This window comes from Macaca nemestrina, chromosome 6, assembly GCF_043159975.1.
Source record: "Macaca nemestrina isolate mMacNem1 chromosome 6, mMacNem.hap1, whole genome shotgun sequence".
Classification (NCBI taxonomy): domain Eukaryota; kingdom Metazoa; phylum Chordata; class Mammalia; order Primates; family Cercopithecidae; genus Macaca; species Macaca nemestrina.
Window position 1 is genome coordinate 117,041,986 of NC_092130.1, and position 24,329 is coordinate 117,066,314.

At 39.5% G+C, this 24,329-nt stretch overlaps 2 protein-coding genes across 3 annotated transcripts in view; one reads left to right on the plus strand and one right to left on the minus strand.

The window, feature by feature from the left end:
* LOC105499420 (GRB2 binding adaptor protein, transmembrane) overlaps positions 1-2,474 on the minus strand; it is a 38,899-nt gene extending 36,425 nt beyond the window's left edge. For both annotated transcript variants that reach the window (XM_011771976.3, XM_011771977.3), the window contains exon 1: positions 791-2,474. The gene's annotated coding sequence lies outside the window, so the exon portion shown is untranslated. The remainder of the gene's footprint in view (positions 1-790) is intronic.
* A 201-nt stretch (positions 2,475-2,675) lies between these two features.
* On the plus strand, positions 2,676-8,759 carry LOC105499421 (polo like kinase 2). Its single transcript, XM_011771978.2, has 14 exons — positions 2,676-3,147; positions 3,748-3,855; positions 3,999-4,115; positions 4,311-4,440; positions 4,670-4,757; positions 5,256-5,351; positions 5,455-5,653; positions 5,741-5,888; positions 6,245-6,342; positions 6,678-6,807; positions 7,053-7,293; positions 7,417-7,546; positions 7,810-7,920; positions 8,057-8,759. The coding sequence occupies exons 1-14, from the start codon at positions 2,878-2,880 to the stop codon at positions 8,246-8,248; spliced, it is 2,058 nt and encodes a 685-aa protein (XP_011770280.1). The 5' UTR covers positions 2,676-2,877; the 3' UTR covers positions 8,249-8,759.
* Positions 8,760-24,329: the final 15,570 nt, after the last annotated feature.

The following is a 24,329-nucleotide window of genomic DNA, read 5'->3' on the forward strand; positions in this document are numbered from 1 at the left end:
GACTACAATTTTGGTTCTGTCCACATGATGGCACCACAACTCCCCCCCAAAAAAATCATTTTCTCAGTTGGAAAGAAAACACCATAAGACTTACACAGCGTTAATATTTTATTAAATGCCTCCATGTTGTGGAAAACAGACCTGAATTTCACATGGAATGTTCAATAATTTATCAAATACTGAAGTCCATTTGGTAAAGATACATACCATAGTGTATGCTAATCAAAGAAGTAATTGAAATATATATATATTTTTAAATCACGCCAATCTATTCTTCAATTTTTTTCTTAGGCCACAGATGAATACACATACACATACACATATATGTACACACACACACACATAGTTTATTATCAACCACAAAGACATGGTGTGTAAACTAGCTTTGAAAAATTCTAGTAATATTTTCTAAACCTGCAAGCCTTCTACATCTTAGAGAGTAGGTTTGCATAAATCTGGGAAGCAAAGGTCACCCCTAGGCTTATGAATAAAGAGGATGATTACGTAATTCTGAATTTCCACCCCTAAGCCCCACCTCTTATTCCATCCTTGACAATCTTGGGGTTAAAGTCTATTGTCACTTATGAGAAACATGCCTGGACTTGCCCTGCACTCTTTAAAGAATCAAAAACAGAAGCGACAGCAAAGACTTTCCCTTTCTCCTCTACAATGGCAAAGCCTTTCCCTTTCTCCTCTCTAATGGCAATGAGCCTCTTTTCCACATTATGCTGGAAGTATTTGAGACACAGTATTTTTGTAAATGTTCTGTTAATGTTGACACCATACATACCTAAATTTGACAGTGGACTGCAGCAACCCTTTTTGTATGTACCTTCCAGGGATTCAATAATCTGGTATTCTAAATGTCTCCGGAATTTAGCTTCAAAACACTGTTTACCATATCTTGTTAACATAGGTAAAAAGATTCAAGAGTGCTGCCAATTAACCTAACCTCGATGATCTAGTAAAAATATAGAATAGTTACTTAAATTCTCCAAGCCTCATCTATAAAATGGGAATAATAATGTAGGATAATAATAATATGCCACCTCAAATGTGGCCCTGGAATAAAGATTATTTTGAGATAATTATTTTGAGAAGCAGCAGACCGAGGAGACGCTCTAAAAATGGCATATTACCCTTTTGTAAGGGAAATGTACATTTACTAAAAAAACAAAACAAAAAGCCCCCCACAAAACTCCATTTGTAAGAGTGTCTCCTCTGTACCAGGAAGAATGACTCTAAATCATGAAAAACTTATGAAAGAAGAAATAAGAAACCCCAATCCTATTTACCGTACATTTCCTGGTCATGGTTCCTTAACTTGCCTGCTCCACCATCTTTTCTTTTGGTTTAGCTAAAGATAGTATTTAAGCCCGATTTTAAACCATCTCTCATTTTCCTGGTTATCTCCCATGCATATATGACACATACATGTTAACAAACTTTTGTTTTCTTGTTAATCTGTCTGGTTACAGGCACCCAGGCCAAAACTTTGAAAGGTAGAAAATTATTTTTCCTTCCTTACAATATTACTCACTCAGAATTGTTGTAGGATTAAATAAGGCATTTCAAAATACTGCACAGTCCTCAAATGTTACGCTATCGTAATTAGAACAAGAAAACAAAACAAACAAAAAAAACGTGTTCCTAGGTCAAACTGCACAGTAAAATCTGGAAATTGGAAACTAAGCCGTGTTTGCACTCACTGGCCTACGCTCTCTTCATCCTACCAATCCCCCTACCCCCAGAAAGTCTCGGATTGACTCTCCAGGAACCAGGGCAGTTCATGAGCCATCTCAACAGATGCATTCGGAAGAAGTCATAGATGACTCTGCAAACTCACAATCGGCATCGATTTTTAGTACCAGTAACTGTCAAAGCCCCACTGTCGTCAACCGCTGCCCACTTGACACCTAACGGCACTTCCGGAACATTCCACAAGATGGCGCCCTTGCTTTCCAATCATCGGGCTACCGGCGGAGGACGCCTTGCCGAGGCGTCGACCTCGTTCTCCAAGGTTCAGGGGCTGACCTCAGACAGAGGCTCGCTCTAGGGGGATGGGCGGGGGCCAGCACTGGCACTGTTGGCCGATCGGCCCGGGATCCCAGCGTGCGGGCCCGAGTCTGCCCCAGTGCGATGCGGCGATGGGCTCGAATGCCCGGCTCCCCGAATTCCGGCCTTTCACCCGCACGGCCTCTCGGCACTGCCCCAGCTAGACACCAGCGAGCGCGTCACGCGCGGGGCCTTGTCACACGGCCGGAGGAGGCCTCGCGTGCCCGTGCGGCGGGCTCCGGGCACCCTGATACCTTGACACAAGAGGCGCCGGGTCGTGGGGCGGCGGGGAAGGGCTGTGCGGGGGAGGGACTGCGTCTACACCCGCGCCCAACTCGCTCCGGTCACGGCACTGCCCTGACACCAGGCGGCTGGGGCGGGGGTGGGGCCAGGCGTCGGCCCTCGGGATTCTGTTTTCTAAGCTGAGGCTCAGAGCCTTCGAAGAACGTGGCAGCAGGGCCCACAGACGGCCCTGAAGGCCTTCCCGTGGCTGCGAGAGTTCTCGGCGGCCGGCGTTCGAGGCGCGCGGCTCCGCTCCGAACCGAGACCTAGGTGGCAGGACAGGACCTGCTTCCCGGCCAAGCGCGCTCGGCAGGCCGTGGGGCGGGGCGTCGGCCGTGACGCGGTGTCGCGTATCGAGTCTCCGCCCCCTTCCCGCCGCCCAGTATATAAGACTTCGCCGAGCCTTCGCACTCGCACAAGTGGACCGGGGTGTAAGGTGCGCGTTGGCACTGGAGGCAGGGGTGCGAGGGCCACGGCCGACTCGGACGTGTGACCGCGCCTAGGGGGTGGCAGTGGGCAGTGCGGGGCGGCAAGGCTATCATGGAGCTTTTGCGGACTATCACCTACCAGCCAGCCGCCAGCACCAAAATGTGCGAGCAGGCGCTGGGCAAGGGTTGCGGAGGGGACTCGAAGAAGAAGCGGCCGCCGCAGCCCCCCGAGGAATCGCAGCCACCTCAGTCCCAGGCGCAGGTGCCCCCGGCGGCCCCGCACCACCATCACCACCATTCGCACTCGGGGCCCGAGATCTCGCGGATTATCGTCGACCCCACGACGGGGAAGCGCTACTGCCGGGGCAAAGTGCTGGGAAAGGTGACAAGCGGAGGGCGCCGGGCTGCCGGGCGGGCGGGCGGGAGGTCTGTCCGGGCGACCCCAAGCCGGGCAGGCCCGCGGGGTCCCGCGCCCGCCGCTTCCAGGTTTTTCGGGGGTCAGATCCCAGCGCGAGGTGGGCTCCTCACCTGCTGCCTGGCTTTTGTGCACCGGCAGCGCTGGGGATCGGCTTTGCCTGCCTTAGCCTCACAACTGTGTGCCACCCCGCAGCCCAGAGAAATGCATCTTGAGTCTGGAAGCGAGGGCTTTCTGTATCAGACCTCTCTCCCTCCATCTGCTCCGAGGGAATTTTCCTAACAAGTCTCATCAGACATTATTTTTCATGTCTCCCCGCTCCAACTCCCTCCATAAAGCTCCCCTTTATATTATAGGAAAAAAACTGTTTGAAGTTGCTGTTTCCAGCAATGCGTTTCTCTTCATGAGGGAGCTTTAACGAAGTCGAATGCCTTCCTCTGACCACCCTTCTCCATTCCTCAATTTTTTTTTTTGCTTTTCTTTCTTCCCATTTATTTATTTATTTTAAATATCTGCCGTCCATTTTTGTGCCATACTCAATTCCGTCTCGGCTTTGTTTCTTTTCAGGGTGGCTTTGCAAAATGTTACGAGATGACAGATTTGACAAATAACAAAGTCTACGCCGCAAAAATTATTCCTCACAGCAGAGTAGCTAAACCTCATCAAAGGGAAAAGGTGTGTATGACTCTTGAGTAAAGTATTTTCTTTGTGTGCAGGGATGGCCCTTCCCTGTTAGGAAAATGTCTTCTGCATGTGTAATCACTGGCTTTTCCGAGGTGACTGGAGGCTAATAAGCCTTGCCTTGCTTTTTCATTTAGATTGACAAAGAAATAGAGCTTCACAGAATTCTTCATCATAAGCATGTAGTGCAGTTTTACCACTACTTTGAGGACAAAGAAAACATTTACATTCTCTTGGAATACTGCAGTAGAAGGGTAAGTGTCAACTCCTATTTGAGAACATTTACTTACCCCGAATTAACACGGTATTCAAAAAGTATTTTATCTGGTATTTTAGCTGTGGCAGTATTTACACTGCAAAGTTAACTTTCATTGCATATCCTGCAAAGGGAAACCAGTGATTTTGATAACTGTTTGACACATTCTCTTTTTTCCTTCTTCTCTTCCTAGTCAATGGCTCATATTTTGAAAGCAAGAAAGGTGTTGACAGAGCCAGAAGTTCGATACTACCTCAGGCAGATTGTGTCTGGACTGAAATACCTTCATGAACAAGAAATCTTGCACAGAGATCTCAAACTAGGTAAGTCCTTGATGCCAAAAGCTGAGTTTTGTGTTAGAGTTCCTTTTCTCTCTCTGTCTTTTTTTACATATGAATGTTCTTAATTGGGATCTAGCGTCTGCAATCTTGCTTTTGAATGGGCGTATTTCATATAACAATTGGCTGCCTGGCTCCAAAGTGGATGTATGTGTACTTGTTTAGAATGCATTTTCAAAAGGATTCACTTTTTTTTTTGTTGTTTATCATCTAGGGAACTTTTTTATTAATGAAGCCATGGAACTAAAAGTTGGGGACTTCGGTTTGGCAGCCAGGCTAGAACCCTTGGAACACAGAAGGAGGTAAGAGTCTGAAAGATGCATCCTAGTAGGGTTTTGTGGAGAGACCAAACATGCCTTCGCTGTTTTGCATTTCATGTTTCAGAGGTCCAGTGATAACATCTATAAATCATAGCAATGTTAATTTAAAGAAATACTTACTGAATGCCCACTATGGACTAGACAGAGCACGCTGTGCCTCTAAATTGATTATGAAAGCAGTCAATGAAGTCTTTTCTTGGCCTGAAATGTATAAAATGCCACGACGTCCCTGGTTTTATTTGGTTAACCACACGTTGCATGTGGGCTAAAACAATGTGTGTGCACTGTAAAAAATTACCAAAACTCACTTGGTCAGATCTCAATTGTTCAGATGCTAAAAGTCAAATGTTTCCAAATAGAAATTCACTGTAGATATTAAGATTTCGTTTAAGATTTTGTCTCCCATCAAGTCACGTCAAGAGAACCAAGTTTAAATAGTGGAGTAATTCCTAACACGATCTCAATATTTCATCTTTCCAGAACGATATGTGGTACCCCGAACTATCTCTCTCCTGAAGTCCTGAACAAACAAGGACATGGCTGTGAATCAGACATTTGGGCCCTGGGCTGTGTCATGTAAGTAAATGCAGCAGAATAATTAAAAAGCAAATTTGGATTTAAATTTTAACACTTGAGTTGCTTTATGACCATTGCTAAAGATGTGTTTCTTTGCACACAGGTATACAATGTTACTAGGGAGGCCCCCATTTGAAACTACAAATCTCAAAGAAACTTATAGGTGCATAAGGGAAGCAAGGTATACAATGCCGTCCTCATTGCTGGCTCCTGCCAAGCACTTAATTGCTAGTATGTTGTCCAAAAACCCAGAGGATCGTCCCAGTTTGGATGACATCATTCGACATGACTTTTTTTTGCAGGTTGGTGCACTATCTTTTGTTTTAATTACATGGTATTGATCCCAGTTACCTGACAGGTTACTGAAGGCCTTTTCTAATGTTCCACAGGGCTTCACTCCGGACAGACTGTCTTCCAGCTGTTGTCACACAGTTCCAGATTTCCACTTATCAAGCCCAGCTAAGAATTTCTTTAAGAAAGCAGCTGCTGCTCTTTTTGGTGGCAAAAAAGACAAAGCAAGATATATTGACACACATAGTAAGTTAACAAGACTTCTTTTCCTTTTTGTACCCAATATTATATTTAAATTTATATTTAAATTAGTTAAAAGAGAATTTTATATTAGCATAACTTGGCCATATTTGCATATTCTTAAATGTTGATATTTATAGCATAATAAATCCATACCTTGAATTGTGATTGATAGCTTTGTATTTTGCAAACATTAAAGAGGGCTTTTGGGGTAGTTGCAGCTAATGGCAAAGGTAAAATGCTATTTTTGTCCAGGATGGTCATAAGTTGGTCAGTAATGCAAGAAGGAGAAGATATGGCTAACCCTGTTCCTACCTTGTTAAGATAGACTAATGTTTGTAATTCTGTTTCTTGATATACAGATAGAGTGTCTAAAGAAGATGAAGACATCTACAAGCTTAGGCATGATTTGAAAAAGACTTCAATAACTCAGCAACCCAGCAAACACAGGACAGATGAGGTGTGTTGGGAAAGATTAAAGTAGATATTCACACTTTACATTACGTCCACTCTTTATTAAATAGCTCTTGGACTATGATTATCATGGTTCAAAAATGTCATATTTACTGAAGTTTTTCTTCAAACCCTTTGAAAGGGAAGTTAAAACTAAAAGGAAGTCTTTCAAGTTTTACAGTGCATGCAAGCGCGTTATTGCGTTATCTTTTATCTGGCTTGTGTCCATTGCTTTTTGATAAGCTTTCCCAGCAATTGCCTCACTCTCATCTTAATCTGGAATTCTCAACCTTAAATGAATTTAGATGCTTGACTCATTGCATAAATCTTCTCTCTCCTAAGGAGCTCCAGCCACCTACCACCACAGTTGCCAGGTCTGGAACACCCGCAGTAGAAAACAAGCAGCAGATTGGGGATGCTATTCGGATGATAGTCAGAGGGACGCTTGGCAGCTGCAGCAGCAGCAGTGAATGTAAGTGGTTGTCAATCATATTTTAAATAACAAAACTCTAAATGCCACTGCTAAATACATAATAATTTAAGTCAATTTACTTTGTAGCTTAATCTAACATCGAAGTAGTAAGATTACCGGAATTGGAAAATAATCTTGAGTTCTATGTCTTTTGAATTAATGGAGTGAAACTTAGCATCTACCAAACCTGAGGTTTTATTGCTAAAATATTGTATAACTTGAAACATTTCTCTCTGCCTTTTCAGGCCTTGAAGACAGTACGATGGGAAGTGTTGCAGACACAGTGGCAAGAGTTCTTCGGGGATGTCTGGAAAACATGCCAGAAGCTGATTGCATTCCCAAAGAGCAGCTGAGCACATCATTTCAGTGGGTCACCAAATGGGTTGATTACTCTAACAAATACGGCTTCGGGTACCAGCTTTCAGACCACACCGTCGGTGTCCTTTTCAACAATGGTGCTCACATGAGCCTCCTTCCAGACAAAAAGTAAGTGTATCAATTAATGAAATCCTGTGAGTTCTCTAGTCTTGCACTAAAGAAATCTAAAAACAGTGATTAACTGCTTCTATTTTTTTTCCTCTTCTCTCCCTTTCATTCCTGTTTTTATAGAACAGTTCACTATTACGCAGAGCTTGGCCAATGCTCAGTTTTCCCAGCAACAGATGCTCCTGAGCAATTTATTAGTCAAGTGACGGTGCTGAAATACTTTTCTCATTACATGGAGGAGAACCTCATGGATGTAAGTACCGTGACTTTAGAGTGGTGACATTTGAAGTGTAGTCCACAGAGCAGTAGCATCTGCATCACTTTGAAGCTTGTTAGAAACAGATTCTCCTGTCCTCTCCTTGATGTACTGAATCAGAATCTCTGGGAGGTGGAGGCAGGGATTTCCAAAGCCACTCTGATGCTTGCTTAAGTTTGAGAGGATTTTCTTAGAATAATAATAGAGTGCATGCTACAAAATCTTTGTAGGCACTAACTCACTCTCCTAATCTCTTCCAGGGTGGAGATCTGCCTAGTGTTACTGATATTCGAAGACCTCGGCTCTACCTCCTTCAGTGGCTAAAATCTGATAAGGCCCTAATGATGCTCTTTAATGATGGCACCTTTCAGGTAAATGAACTCTTCAGGAAAGCACATGTTTAGGTCCTACACAGAAAAATCTGTGCCTAGCCAGTTTAGTAATTGACTGAATTTTTCAAATTCTTGAATATTTTGAGAGATCTAATATCTATGTTTATTTTTTAAGGTGAATTTCTACCATGATCATACAAAAATAATCATCTGTAGCCAAAATGAAGAATACCTTCTCACTTACATCAATGAAGATAGGATATCTACAACTTTCAGACTGACAACTCTGCTGATGTCTGGCTGTTCATTAGAATTAAAAAATCGAATGGAATATGCCCTGAACATGCTCTTACAAAGATGTAACTAAAAGACTTTTCGAATGGACCCTATGGGACTCCTCTTTTCCACTGTGAGATCTACAGGGAAGCCAGTAGAATGATCTAGAGCATGTTGAAGAAGATGGACATGTGGTGGTACGAAAACAATTCCCCTGTGGCCTGCTGGACTGGGTGGAACCAGAACAGGCTAAGGCATACAGTTCTTGGCTTTGGACAATCCAAGAGTGAACCAGAATGCAGTTTTCGTTGAGATACCTGTTTTAAAAGGTTTTTCAGACAATTTTGCAGAAAGGTGCATTGATTCTTAAATTCTCTCTGTTGAGAGCATTTCAGCCAGAGGACTTGGAACTGTGAATATACTTCCTGAAGGGGAGGGAGAAGGGAGGAAGCTCCCATGTTGTTTAAAGGCTGTAATTGGAGCAGCTTTTGGCTGCGTAACTGTGAACTATGGCCATATATAATTTTTTTTTCCATTAATTTTTGAAGATACTTGTGGCTGGAAAAGTGCATTCCTTGTTAATAAACTTTTTATTTATTACAGCCCAAAGAGCAGTATTTATTATCAAAATGTCTTTTTTTTTTTATGTTGACCATTTTAAACTGTTGGCAATAAAGAGTATGAAAAAGCAGAAATAATGGTTTCCTGTCTTTAGTAGAACTCTTCACCACATCATGACATTTTTTGATAATGTCATGCCAAGCAGTGCCAAGAAGCCACTGAGTATAGAAGCATACTAGAAAGTTAGATCTTTAATTTTTTCTAACCACAGTTTCTAGAAAGTCTAATACCTGAAGTACGATCATAAACTTTCAGGGTAGATCTAGCTTGAGAACACCATTCTTGTTACAACCAAAATATAAGCCTCCCACATTAAAGAAATACTCCAATTTCTCTCTAGTATTTCTTTAAAACTTGTTTAGCTTGGAGATAAAGCCAGAGTAAACAGATCTCTGTTGTTGTCAATAGGCACAGGAAGTTTATCTTAATATGGGCAAAACTCTGAATTAGAATGCATGCACCACCTAAACATATTACTCAGCATAAACCTGCCTAAACACTTCCAGAGCCGCTGGCAGTACTAGCACATAATTCCAGTAGTGAGAAATTCTTTGTGAATAAGTCATTTTATTTTCCTTCTGGTGCATGGTAGTTGAGGAGTGGTATGGGAACCAAGTTATGGTTTGGGGTCTATCTTTTAAACTTAAATTATCTAAGGGGTAGATCTGAGGTTTTCTTTTTCAGTGGGATCTACTCTTTGACAGGTGTAGTAAAGGAAAGCTGCTCCTCCTGTTACTCTGAACTTACAGGGATCTGCATAAGATGTAAATATTTTTTGTTCAGTTGTAATCCCACTATAAGGAAAATACTGTCCTATGAAAAGAAGTGCTTTGGTTTGTTAAGGCTGTGTTTACAATGTGATCCTGTACAGCGTAGTGTAGAGATGCCAGTTGCACTTTTACATTTTTCTAAAATTGTTAAAACTCCACCTGGTATATTGTATTAATAAAAGCCAAATCCAGGGAATATGAGTATTTCACAAGTCCTAGATTAACTCCTGCTGGCTGGAGTTCTCTGGCCATGTATACCAATTCAGTTGTATTTTTAGAAGCAGAGAAGAAACAATAGTTTTCAAACAGAAAATGTTCCTTCTTTTTGAGTTTCAAAGTGGAAGATTGTGTATTACGTCATGATTTCAAAATACACACTTAGCATTCTTATATGAACTGAGCATCTGCTGTGTGCCACATCCAGGGCCTGGCACTGGAGACACAGAGTGAACCCAAGGCCCCCCTGCCCTCAAGGAAGTCGCAGTGGAGTGGAGAAGACAGGGCATTTACCTATTAGTATGATAAGTGGTGTGATTTTATGATAAAGGTGTATACTGGATGTTGTGGGAACTCAGCAGGAATCATGAGGAAGAAGCTCCAGGCGTGGGCTGGGCTCAGTGAATAGATTCCAGAGAAGAAATTTGTTTTTACTGGGTTTGAAAATGAGTGGGGGTTAAATAGAAGTATGCGATGGGGAAGAGTGTTATAAGCAGTGGGAATAGCATGTACAGAAGCCCGGGGGATGGAAGAGTTCACAGAAGTGGGTGTGCAAGTCTGAAGTATACAGAAAAAGGCTGGAAGACATGAATGGTGCAACCCATGGCTTTTTAGGCTGCATTTTGAAGGCTATGCCAAACTACTGAGAAACTTCAAGGAGGAAAGTGACAGTATTTCAGATTCCTAAAATTTATTCTGGGAGCATAGGAGACAGGGGTGGGGAACAAGGTGGAAACAGCCCAAACAGTAAAGAAATTAATGCCGTGACTCAGGTGAGAAAGGACCTGAGACTTAATGAAAAGGAGCAAAGGAAGAGTTAGGCAGTACCTCATTTGGCCCACCCAATTCATTTCAATGTTCCCAGTACAGAGCACAAGATCTGGTACTGGACAGTCAACTATCAAATGAATGAGGAAATGAAGATTGATTTGGAAGGAACTTAGAAAGTTGATTTTAACAGGATCTGGAGCCTAGTTGAATGTGGTGCCTAAGAAAGAAGGTGAGGTGTAGAAGGATTGGCTGAGGGAGTCAGTGGGGGAAGGGTTGCATTCTTGGGCCATTAACTATAGTAAATTAGGAATATAGAAGGAAGAGCTTGATGGAAAAATATAGTGAGTTTTTTTTATATCAAATCAGATTTGTATGAGGTTGCCCACATAGGTCCAGAAAACAGTGGATATGCAGGTTAACATCTCAAGAGAAAGCAACATTTGGAAGTAACTAAGTTTTGGAGAACATCATGGGAGTGAACGAGAACACATAAGGATGGATTTCTGTCACCCCTTCTTCCCACCTGCATTTCTAGGGGAGGAGTACAGAGGACATCTCCATAAAACATAACAGTGTTGATAAATCTTTGCCATGGGAGGAGAATAAAAGATTCCCAAATAAATTACCCTTCCAAATAAGGGTACCCTGAATTCCACACAAAACAACAGTAAAATAATAGATTTCTTTAATGAACACGTTCGATCCCCAGGAATGTTTCTCCATTAGCCCTCACAAATCCTAAAGATTTGGTAGTTTTGTTGTATGTCCCAGCTATAGGGGAGGCTGAGGCAGGAGGGTTGCTTGAGCCCAGAGGTTTGAGGTTGCAGTAAGCTTTGACCATGCCACTGCACTGTAGTCTGGGTTACAGAGGGAGACCCTGTTTCTTAAAAAATAAAATAACACATACCCTCAACTAAACTTGGTGTGGCCACGACAGTGACCTTGATCTTAGGTTATTTAACATTTACGACTTTTAACTCTTAGTCCTGTCAACCCTTCAAGAAATATTTCTGAATGTAACCTCATGTCAGCTAGGGAGGAAGCATACTCCAGTGGAAAAGCTTTGGAGTCAAGTCTTGAGTTCAAATTTCTGTTCAACCACATGTTAATAATGCGATCTTCAGTAAATACGTAATCTCTCTAAGCTTCTGTTTTCTCATCTGTGAAGATAAAATAATAATAAAACACTTGCACATCAAAGGTACTCAATAAGTATTTGTTCCTCTTCTTGTTCTGTTTCTTCTGCCTCTTTCCACATCTGTAATGGCAGGAACCCTAATTATCTAGAAAAGAAAATAACTGACTCATTCTTGTTTCTCCCACTTTCAGTTCTGTGTAAGTTGTGATCAAGTCTTCAGTTCTGTGTAAGTCGTGATCCAGTGGGGATCACTTTGGGACTCTCAGAGAGAAGGAATCTAATGGAGATTGTTGGTTATACAGATGATGGAAGAGATCGGTGGTGAGGCAACCCAGAGATTCACAGCAGCAGGAAGGCACTACTATCCCAATGGCTAGAGAGACCCAGAGAAAAAGTCATGTTACCAGAGCCCAGAACTGAGTCTTCTGGGAGAAACTAGAATCATGATGGTCACTGCTTACCAGGATTTTGAGATCATGGGACAAATGTCGTCACTGCTTGAGATGACCCCTGTGCCTATTTGGGTGAGAAAAAAGGGGGACAAAATATTTTGGACTCTTTCTTCCTCTTGCCCTCCAATCTCCCATTGACCAAATGAGCTGAAAGCCAGTAGAAAAAAATAGCCTTGGAAATACAGTTGTTAAGGTCATTGTAATATTGCAAAATAAAGCAGAGGAAGGGCAGAGAATGAATCTGAGCCTTAACCAGCATATTAACACCCTACCTTTCTTTCCTAGTTTTTCTCTTCCACGAATCTTGTACCATTTCTACCTTCTCCTTCTCTTAAATACCAAAGTGACATAATTGCTAAGAGCTATAGTTAGCTAAGCAGAAGGATGACAGGCAGTAGAAGGTTGGAGAAGGAACAAAATTGCGTGGGTGGTCATGAAGAATGGAGTCATTCCTGCTTTAGGCCTCTGTGATTTGTAACATCTTCAGACCATTTTTACCTTATAGAGATTTTAATCTACTGAAAATAAGCGTGACTAAAAATGAATAGCTGCATCTTCATAAGGTACACAGAAAAACCAATGTTGGTATTTTATGGCTATTCCATGCATGAGAGAACCAGTATATTTCTAAACCTGGTAATAAACTCTTCTATAAACAGAAACCTGTAGATTCCACTTTGTTTTTCCCGACTTGGAAGAGACTCTGGTCTATACATGTTTAGATTCATGCTTTGTTCTAGCCCTTCGTTATGTCTTATTCACTTTACTAATGGAAGGCATCTCTTTGTTTGAATTGCCACAATTTAATTATATTAGTGAGCTCAAATTAAAAAGGCAAACTTCCATATGCAGTGTTAGAAAATAATATCATGGTTCATCAATGTCTGGAATTCAATTGAATAGAATAAATAGATTTTGCTCTGGGATTAGACTGATAATACGTTTATGTGTAAAACAAAATTGATTTTAATGATTGCAGTACAAAAATGTCACGTCTAAGTTGAGTTAAATTTACAAACTATGGATCTATCTCTGCTATGAAGTACTAAATGATTAGATGTTTTAGCCCAGCCATGCAAGTTGGAACACATTCTCTGTTCCAAGCTTATAAAAAAAATTAGTACTATAAGAAATCAGGCAACAGGCCTGGGTCAGGGATGGTGGCTCACGCTCATAATCTCAGCACTTTGGGAGGCAGGAGGATCACTTGAGGCCAGGAGTTCAAGACCAGCATGGTCAACACAGTGATACGCCCTTTCTACATAAAATTTAAAAAATAGCTGGGCATGGCGGTGTGTGCCTATAGTCCCAGCTACTTGAGAGTCTGAGGTGAGAGGATTATTTGAGCCAGGGGTTTAAGGCTGTAGTGAGCCATGATCACGGCACTGCACTACAACCTGAGTAATAGAGCAAGACCTAGTCTCTATAAATAAACAAACAGATAATAAATAAGGCAACAGGCTTCAGTGAAATAACTAAAATTGCCTTTCTTTTATACCCCTTTGAAATCGGTGGCAGCAGGATGACCTTTAAACTTACGATCATATAGACATGTTAGAAGAGTTTCAATGAGATATAAATTTATTATGTGCTTTATGTGATCCTACTAAATAGAAAAAATATGATAAGTACAGAGCTATATGAATTTTGAAGAACTTTGAAACTACATGAAAGATCTTTAAATATTTCAAGAGATAAAGAAATGTAAAATCCAAACATGTGATAGGGTATCCTGGAGGGGAGTGCAGACAGAGAATGAGATAATAACATAACTACTGGTGTACTAATAAATGCTTGGCAGCTAACTTTTTCAGAGGTGACCAGAACCTTGATTTGTTGCATTTTCCAATTTCTGTGGTATAATTTCTTTTACCATGGTGAACTTCTCACTACCAGAGTGATGTCACCGAATGCGGAGTTGGAAAGAGATGCACAGCAGTACGTCATTATGAAGTATTTCCAGCATATGGATGTAACAGACATAAATAACCTCAAGAAATAGATAATAATAAATTGTAGGGAAACAATTAGTGATGAGCTTAGAGTATTTGTTGCCTTTGTTTTTAACATAATTCATTTAATTGTAAGTTTCTATAATTATATAATGGTTGTGTTAACAACTGGCTTGCACAATTCCTGAAATTTTAACAATCACTCCTCACGAACCTTTTTAAACTAGCTCCAACATAGCAATACTAATAATTTAAACCTGGGGACATGAACTATATGTGCTCTGAGAAATAGGATATCACTCCTATATTCTGAATAATTAATAGGTCTTGGTATGTTCTTTTAACATCTCAGACAGCACTGCAGTAAATATCTCGGTCTACAGCTATGGTTGTGTATATAAAATCTCAGCCAGCCTAGGTTACAAATAGAAAGTTTAATTTAGATAGCATAATAGCTTCTTTAGTAGTGAAGTACCATTTAATCTCAAGAAGACTTAGTATTAAGTACATAAGTATTTAAGATAATCTGAATCATGGAATTAATAATTTTTGTTACAGAAAGAATCTCTACATTTAACCCTAACATTGAAACTGTATGTTAATACTTCACATATAGTAATGTATTAGTACTATAATCCCAATTAAAAATTGAAATTTAAGTAACTGACATGGCTTTAGAAATTTAAGCTGAAGTCTTATGACATTTAAATTTAGTATTATAATATATGATAACTTAAATTTATCATCTTATAAGTTTAATTTATTTAATTTATAAGAATGTTTGCATACTTAGGAGTACTTGTTATAGCAGACAATTGCAAAACAGTATTTAAAAAGGAAGTCAAGTATATTATAAATGCAATATAAAATATTAAAGGGAAAGTAATTAAGTTTTAACTGGGATCCTATAATAGAGTCCTCTTAAAGTCTTTTGTTGAGATATAAGGACACAATGTAAATTTTTAAAATTAAACTTAAAAGTGCAAAGAAGAACTAGATGTTTAAGTATACTGAATGTCAGGTTTTTAAAACCAAATCCACTTCTGAGCATAAAAGTCAATCTCAAAAAAAACAAACAAACCACAAAATCTCATTTGCAGTCTGTTTTCCTGGGAATTTGTGTTTGTAGATGAATGTCAATATAATTTTCTGATACAAGCATGTAATTTTATTCCAGTAATATTCTTTTGAGAACATGACATGAGTAGAAATGAAAGGCAAAGATGTAATCCATGTAGAGAATAAGGTAAACCTTTAGAGCTGAGATTGGATATTGCCAGAGAATAGACATCTGCTTGAAGTACAGCAAGTTTTAGAGTGGGTTTTAAAATATTTTCAAGAAATTGTCATCAGTTAGTCATTGGGAGCTTTCAGACGAAAATTAAAATTTCTGACTTCCTTTGCGAAACTTGATGATCAGACAATATGATCAGACATTTCTACATATCAACAATCAGCTGGAGCTGAGAAGTGCCTGCCCCCAGAGAAGAGGCAGCTCTCTCCATGGACCTCACTTGACTGACTCACTCAGCTGGTTCCTCAGATGTTTGAATGTGAGCCTAGTGCAAAGTCAGGTGAAACTTTCAGGGGGCTTGTCTATTTCTAAGTTCTGTTTACAAAAGCTGATTTTAGTTCCAAAAAGTGTATTTTGGATGATTTTAGGGAAAGTGTGGGCTTCATCCTAAGCTACCTTCCGGCATTTTTAAGCATTATTGGTTTAAGAGGAGTTAACGGTCAGGTAGTGATTTGGGATTGGGGCAGGGAAGTGCTGGATAGAGAAAGGCAGGTTCCTGGCTAGGGCTCCATGCCTGAGCCTGTGCCCAAGGACCTACGTGAGGACAGTCATTTCTGTTTTCCTGCCCAAATGTCACATTTCTCAAGACCACCCTAGCCCACCAGACCCCCATCTTGTGCCTATTAAAACCCCAAGACCCTAGCGGGTACACACACAAGCACCTGTATGTGGAGAGGAACACATGGGCAGAAGAAGACACAAGCAGTTGGACATTGAGAGGAACGCACCACGGAAGAGCACATCGACAGGCACCAGCAGAGGGTCTCAGGCCATCCATCCGCGGAAGGATGAGGAGTTTGGCCTGGTGGTCAGAAGAGAGCCACTGAATGGCCCGACCAGGGGAAAACCACCTTCCCACTCCAACTGCCTTCTGGCTCCCCAATCTGCTGAGAGCTACTTCCACTCAGTAAACCTTTGCACTCTTTCTCCAAGCCTAGGTGTGATATCTTTTGGTACATCAAGGCAAGAAACCCCAGGATACAGAAAGCCCTCTGTCCTTGCTGAGAGGTGAAGCCAGCTGGTCTAGGAGTGGGGACTTAGAGTAACTTTTCTGTCTAGCTAGAGGATTGTAGATGCACCAATCAGTGCCCTATGTCTAGCTAAAGGATTGTAAATGCACCAATCAGCACTCTGTAAAAACACACCAATCTGCGCTCTGTGTCTAGCTAAAGAATAGTAAATGCACCAACAGCACGCTGTAAAAATGCACCAATCAGCACTCTGTGTCTAGCTAAAGGATTGTAAATGCACCAATCACTACTCTGTAAAATGGACCAATCAGCAGGATATGGGTGGGGCCAAATAAGGGAATAAAAGCTGGCCACCACAGCCAGCAGTGGCAACCCACTCAGGTCCCCTTCCACGCCGTGGAAGCTTTGTTCTTTTGCTCTTCACAAAAAATCTTTCTGCCGCTCACTCTTTGGGTCTGCACTACCTTTATGAGCTGTAACACTCACCTCAAGGACCCGCGGCTACATTCCTGAGGTCAGGGAGACCATGAACCCATCTGAAGGAATAAACTCTGGACACACCATCTTTAAGAGCTGTAACACTCACTGTGAAAGTCCATGGCTTCATTCTTGAAGTCGGCAAGACGAAGAACCCACCGGAAGGAATAAATTTCGGACTCATTGCAATAAGTCAGGGGGTCTAATTGAGCTGATCAACACAAGCCACCTACAAATGGCCAGACTGAAAGAGCATATGGTAACACATGCCCGCTGGAACTTCAGGAGCTGTAAACATTCACCCCTAGATGCTGCCATGAGGTCAGAGCCCCATACCCTGTCTGCACGTTCCCCCTAGAGATTTGACCAAAGAAGCAGGCCACACCCCCACTGCACACCCTGCCAGGAGGACAAGGGAACTTTTCCCGTTTTGGTAGCACTGAAAAGAAATGGAAGAATAAGTCTGACAAATGAAGACCTACTAAAGTTTTCATAAGCCGAGGCATCCACCATAATGTAGATGGTTTCTTTTCTTCCTGGATTTTCACCTGATCAACATAAGGATATTAAATTCAACTCGTATCATTCTCTTAAATTCATAATGATATTTAGGATAAAGGTGAATTTTGCTGTTTAGTCAACTAGGAACAAGAGCTCATCCCTCACTTAACTGTATTGTTGGTTGAAATATAAATTCCATTAGCAGTTGCCATAATCTATCCTCATTTCCTTTGTTAGGCTTGTGAATAGACTCACTTTACTGATTCTGAAATACCTGGACTGTGTGAACTTATGTGGCTAATCTCTTCATTCCTTTTACCACATTAGGAGAGAGAATAACATCATTTGAGGCAAAGTAACATATATGGGTGGCAAAGGGGCAGCTATAGCAGCAAGTTGCACCTGTTACATATGGATTTAACCTCATGAATTCTTTAATGAAGCAAACCTTTCATGTTTCTATTCACTATCCTGTAGGTATACCTGGCAGTTTTGCTACAGAGTGACTCAGGATTAAACTCCAAATATCCTCAATACAGATTAGTCATAGGGAAGGGCCAGTGACTGACAGTAGACCCAAGAGAAGCACTAGGCTTTTTGGTTTTAAATAAATAATATGTTCTGGATTGAAGCAATTAAATCTTCCTCTGAATACAGCTTTCTACCTAGATATTAAAGAAACAGAATAACAGTTGAGTTTTGTAGAATCTAACATATTTCTCTCAGATTTTTTCTTCTCTGGGGGTACACACACACATATGCTTATTTTAAGTCAATCATCCTACAGTTGCTCAAGTTAAAACCATATAGCAGAAAACGTTTGGAATTTTAATCAGATATGTCAAGATTGATGCAAGTGGCCCAATTGCTTGCTGAACAATCATGAAGATGACACTGATCCTATTTTTTCTTTTTGGTAAAACAAATATAATAATAAAAAGTGTCTTAGAATTCATTAGATAAAACAATATAATATCGAGAGTATTTGACCATTTTTGACCTACAACCAAAACCATTTCTTATTCGAAAAAATAGCAAGAGGAGAAATTAGAAAGTAAGCTTCCTCCCCTTTCTAATGATTTTAATATTATATCTTTATTAATATTTCTCTATTCATATTACCTCTTTGTTTTATATTGACGTCAGTAGTTATTGATATTTATGTCATGTTACACTGTTGTAATTCAATAAATAGCATATCTTATACTTAATTTATTATTAGAATTTTTTGGTTATTAATTGTTTCCTTCATCATCCTCCTGGGGAAATCAAATTAAGGAATATTCCAAAGCGAAAGCAATTTACTCTTTTTTTCCATTTTTTCTTTTTGAGATGGAGTCTTGCTCTGTCACCCAGACTGGAGTGCAGGGCACGATCTTGGCTTACTATAGCCTCTGCCTCCTGAGTCCAGGCAATTCTTGTGCATTAGCCTCCTGAGTATCTGGGATTACGGATGTGTGTCACCGCACCCTGCTAAATTTTGTATTTTTAGTAGAGACAGGGTTTCGCCATGTTGGCTAGGCCGGTGTGGAACTCCCGAGCTCAGGTGATCCAATGGCCTCAGCCTCCCAAAGTGCTGGGATTACAGACATGAGCCACCACACCCAGCCAGTTTACTCTGTTATGACTGACAAAATCAAAGGTAAGTCATATAAACATTTCCTACATTTTGACTCCTTTTATGTTGCCTTTTCTTATTATTGTCCCTTCTCAACTATCTTTAAAAAATTTCTCCAACTGTATTTCCAGGACTACCAAATTTCTTTGATATTATAAAATATTTCCTGAAAAACATATTTACTGGCAAATTCTTTTGGGAATTGGTGGCTTAAATAAAATGAACAGATTTCTTCAAGTCAAGATTTTTCTAGAACTTCTGTATCCTAAATCTGCATTACGAATCTCCAAGAGAGAAATAGAGTGCAAAGCTTTTTCCAAACGTACACACACTGACGCATTATTTTTCTTTAGAGTAACTTTTAAGATCACAAAGAATATTCCCTGGAACATAGTTTGTCAGTATATGTAAGTAATTGTCCTTTATAAGATACATTTAATTTAAAAAGATCCTGAACCTGTCAGATAGGTTGGACTGTAAGTTCAGATCTTTCTTGTAGTAGGACAATAATTAGGTAAACAGGAAATTTAGCACCAACTTTGACATCATGTGTCTTAGTCTGTTTTGCATTTCTATAATAGGGTATTACAGACTGGGTAATCTGTAAAGAAAAGGAAATTATTTCTTACAGTTCTGGAGGCTGGGGAGTCCAAGAGCATAGTGCTAGCATCTGGTGAGAATCTTCATTCTGTGGCATAAGATGTGGAAGGCATCACATGGTGAGAGAGCAAGAGCATGTATATAAGCTCTGGTCTCTCTTCCTCTTCTTTAAAGCAATCAGTTTCATAATGGGGTCCCAGCCTGATGAACTTATCTAATGCTAATTACCTCCCAAAGGCCCTACCTCTAATTAACATATGAATTTTAGGCTTCCAACACATGAAATCTGGGGGTTGTATTCAAACCATTGCATTGTGGTTCCAGAGCTGTTAAATGTCTTATCCACAACCTCACTCAGTAAGAAAATCTCGCTTCTAGAGGGAGAAATTTATGGTGCAGTGATCAACTGGATGGCCAGGTAGTTAAGGTAACTTTGCAATGTAGATATTCCATCTCCAGATCATAAAGAGTGGTTTCCAGTTGACTTTTGCAAGTTTCTATTTTCTTATAATGGCAGAATTGAAATGTTTTAAAATAAATTTTGGTTCATGTCCACTGTGGTTTGCAAAGGCATTTTGTGTTTAAAAGAGAGCGTGTTGGTAGTCCTTTGCACTGAACTGTAAAGATGTAGAAGCTGTAAAGGCTTCTTCATAAACCACTTTTGAGGAAGAACCTAACTAACAAAGCAAGAGGATATATCACGTTTAGTACATTAGAGCAAGACTTTTACACTTGCTCTTTGCCAAAAGGCCAAGAAGTGATTAAAGCAAGATTTTTTAAGTTAAAATTTAATGTAGTTGTAGAAAAGTAAGCTTCAATTAATTTATTTTAATGGCACCATGAAGAAAGGAGTTAGTCCTCCTCTATATCCAGAAGTGACATATCAATAAAATTCGATAGGAAAATCAATAAATCTTAATTGAATACTTTTTAAACTGTTTATTATACAAAAATAAAGCATAACTTCACAGTTTCACTTTATTCAATTCAACTGAGATGCATCCTTCAATGTCCACTACATGGTTTGGAACATGTTAGGCTTGCTATTGATAAAACAGTCTGATTTTTTTTTTTTTCTCACAGTGTTTAACAGCTGTGTACTGCCAAAGATACAGTGCATATATATGGATGATGACTACATAGTTTACCTGGGAAACTCTTCATCATGCCTTGTCTCAGTTAAAAATCTCTGTATTTGGCTGGGGTTGGTAGTTTACTGCATAATCTCAGCACTTTGGGAGGCTGAGGTGGAAGGTTTGCTTGAGTCCAGAAGTTCAAAACCAGACTGGGCAGCATAGCGAGATGCTGTCTCTAAAAAAAAAAAAAATTACCTGGGAGTGCAACTGGTGTGCCTCTGTAGTCCCAGCTACTCAGGAGGCTGAGGTGAGAGGATTGCTTGAGCCCAGGAGGTCAAGGCTGCAGTGAGTCAAGATCATGCCATTGTACCGCAGCATGGAGGACAGAGAGAGACCCCATCTCAAAAAAAAGTATGCGTTTCTAAGATGAATTATATGGTTTTCCCATGAAATATTCATTGCTATCCCATGCGAGTTTAATGTAGCTAAGATGCATTTAGCATGACCCACTTATGTTACCACACCTTTGATTTCAACTGCCTTTCCTATAAAGGTAGGTTAAAATTTTTTCATGCAATAAGCATTTATGACCTTACTTTTAGGCTTTATTAAGCAGAGCTGCAGAAAAATGAATTCAGTCTATGTACCTTTATTCAGATCCTACTACAGATTATATTATTTTTTACTTTATCTGCTTTGTTGACACTATGACTGTGGTGGTAAAAATTGTTAATGATAGTCAATGACACAAGGTACCATCTGGTTTATGAGAATGAAGGAAATGTATTTAGGCAGGATATGGTTTCTCTAATGTTTTGCAGACTCTGACTCATAATCAATTACTTGTCATTTCAGCTTGGACATATATGTTTTGTTGTATTACATAGCAACATTATTTCACCCTGGCTTCAGAGAGGAAGGACTGAAATAGAAATTTGAAATCCTTGTTTCAAATAAAATGATTTCCTACAATTTAGGTGGACATAACTGGAAAAATAATTTGAGAGGAAAAATGAATGAATTTGAAGTGTGCTCTGGGAATAATAGGTCTCATTCATTATAAAATACTTAAAATGTGCTGTGATGTGGTGGTGAAACTCTGGCAGAGATATGAGTTTAAATATAGCCACACTAGCTTCTTTGGTCAATATTAGCTGAAATGCCAATGCTAACTAAGCACACCAAGATGTCATAATTATTTATCTAGGAAAGGAAGTTGTAAAATAATGTTATTCCGGATTCCTAGATACTTCAAAAGAATTTCTCCTTGAACTTAGTAACATTGTCAATTTGCTGATACATTTAGAATTGCAATTGAACTGATATATTTTATAGGGTTCCTTGAGAAGTAAAAGTAAGAATGTGCTTTATGCCGGGCATATAACAGGTGGTTTGCTTTAGTGATGTAAATAATACACTAGTGTGCTACATCACAATTTAAAATATTCATTTGGTCTTCCCTGATTCTAAGTGGTTTTTCTCTTAGCACTTATGACATAAGAATGGCATATTATGAATTCTTGAAGCCACATTTTAATTTTATTTGTGAGAAAAAAACAGAAATGAAGACTGGGAGCTTTAATAACTTAAAATGAGACTTTTATTATATATATTTAAAGATTTCCAAGAATTAATAATCAAAAATATAGTCTTAAGTATCTTTAGGATATGTCAATATATTTATTGAAAATTAAAAAATTTGTTATTTTAAAAAATAGCAGATACTATAGGTTATATCACAGTACCCCAGATTCCTGTAAAACAGATTCAAGCTCTCATTCTTCTGTTCCATTAGTGAGTTCAGTATTGAAATGGTTAAAGTAACTGATTTTTTTTAAAGTATCATTTATTTCAGTTATACAGGCATGGTCTTAATTTCTCTATGTGTTTGAGTGATGTTTTCAGTAAAGCACAGTGAACTTTTCAGAAAAAGTATTACACATACTGATATTTGACCTAGTACTATTGCTATAGTACCAGTCTGATATTAAAACACACCAAATGTCTGTAGGGCAAGTTTCTTGTGACCCTGAAGGAATTTCAGGTCAATAAATTAGAGAGAATCTCAATATTTGGTTATATTCCAACATACTGACCCCATTGAAATTATTGTAGATTGTTTTCCAAACATTGTGTGCTTGTTTTTGTGGGCATGAGATGAACAAAAGCACAGTTTCTTGACCGGTTAATGGAAGAATGTTTCTCACTTTATAAAATAAAACAAAACAACACAAAAAGCACATCTGTAACCAAAGCATGCAAAATATGACTGCTGCCATGAGGAAGAATGAACATTTTTGAATCATTTAAGCTAGAACTTCCTGTATTTAAGAAAGGTAACAAATAAAATCCTTTGAGGAATGAACTGGTTTCGCATGTGTGTGTGTTTGTGTGTGTGTGTGTGTGTTTTAGACACTGCTTATTACAACTAAATGAAGCACTTTGACAGGTGCTTTGCAGAGTAAAGTAAAAAATTACTTTGCAGAGTAAATATAATTATTTCTTAGAAGACCTTTAGTAGTGTATTAGTTTATTGTCTTCCTTAAAACAAGAGAAAGAAAAGCTAAATGATACTAATTAGAAAAAAATTACTTCCCCAGAAATAGTTGATAAAGTATAATATTCATAAAAATTCTCATTTGTGAATTTCAGATTCTTTGAGAAAAATGTTTGTGTATCATTTCAGTCAACTTTGATAGCGAATAACATCTTTATGGAAAACATTTTGTTGGTTCAGGTGCTTTGGACAATCCAACCCAATGTGAAAGTTTGCATTTCTTATCTTAAAATCTCCTCTCAAGAGTTAGCATACCACATCAAATTTACAAGCCATAGCTGTCTCTGTGGCTTAATGGCTTTATCCCTGCGAACTCTGGCTTGTTGAAGCCATTCATTAGGAAGACCTCAGCCGTCTGGCTGCTGTACCTCAGGGACTGTTTGGAGAGCTTACAAACTCTCTAGTTCCCCTGCGCAGAAAGTCTGCCAGCCAGCCTGACTCATGAAGACAGTCACCAGGTCCAGCAAGCCTGTTGTGCGATTGCTGGATTATTTAGTGAAGTGGCGCTTCTAGTGTCCAAGCAAAGCCTGTTTCTTCATTTTAGGCAATTTTCTGGGCCAGTTTCTATAGAATATGTTGTTACCTATGTGGAGCAACATGGTCAATGTTTATGTTTATGGTCAGTGTTTATGTCTATAGCTAGAACAAATCAGGTAAAACAAAGCTTGGGTGGATGGTATAAGATAAGGGGATTGCAGCCCTCAGCAGTGGTCTGTAAAATGGCAAGAGCTATAAAATTGGAAAGTCTATTTGCTGCATTGGCATTCAAAGTAAAACAGGAAAAACAGTAATAATAATAATACAAATTGTGATGAGTTCAGTGTGGCAAGAATCTTTGATGAAACCATAATTTCAGTTAAAAATCACATTTAAATGTGTTCAATAAAAGACTCATATTTCTATTTCTAGCGCATCTCTTTCACAACATTTTAGAAGCATTGGTTCCTTCATTCTAGTGATGGTAGTGGGTGGCAAGTATTATCCTCTCCATTTTAAAGACAGAAATTGATCATCAGAGAAGTGAACAATTTATTCATCATTGTAGAGTCAGAGGTAAGTAGAACCTGGAGACAAAGAATATGAATAAACAGAGTTTATCTCTTTGTTCATTTCTTCCAAAAATTTTTGAAGAAGATATACTGCCATAAATTCATTTGG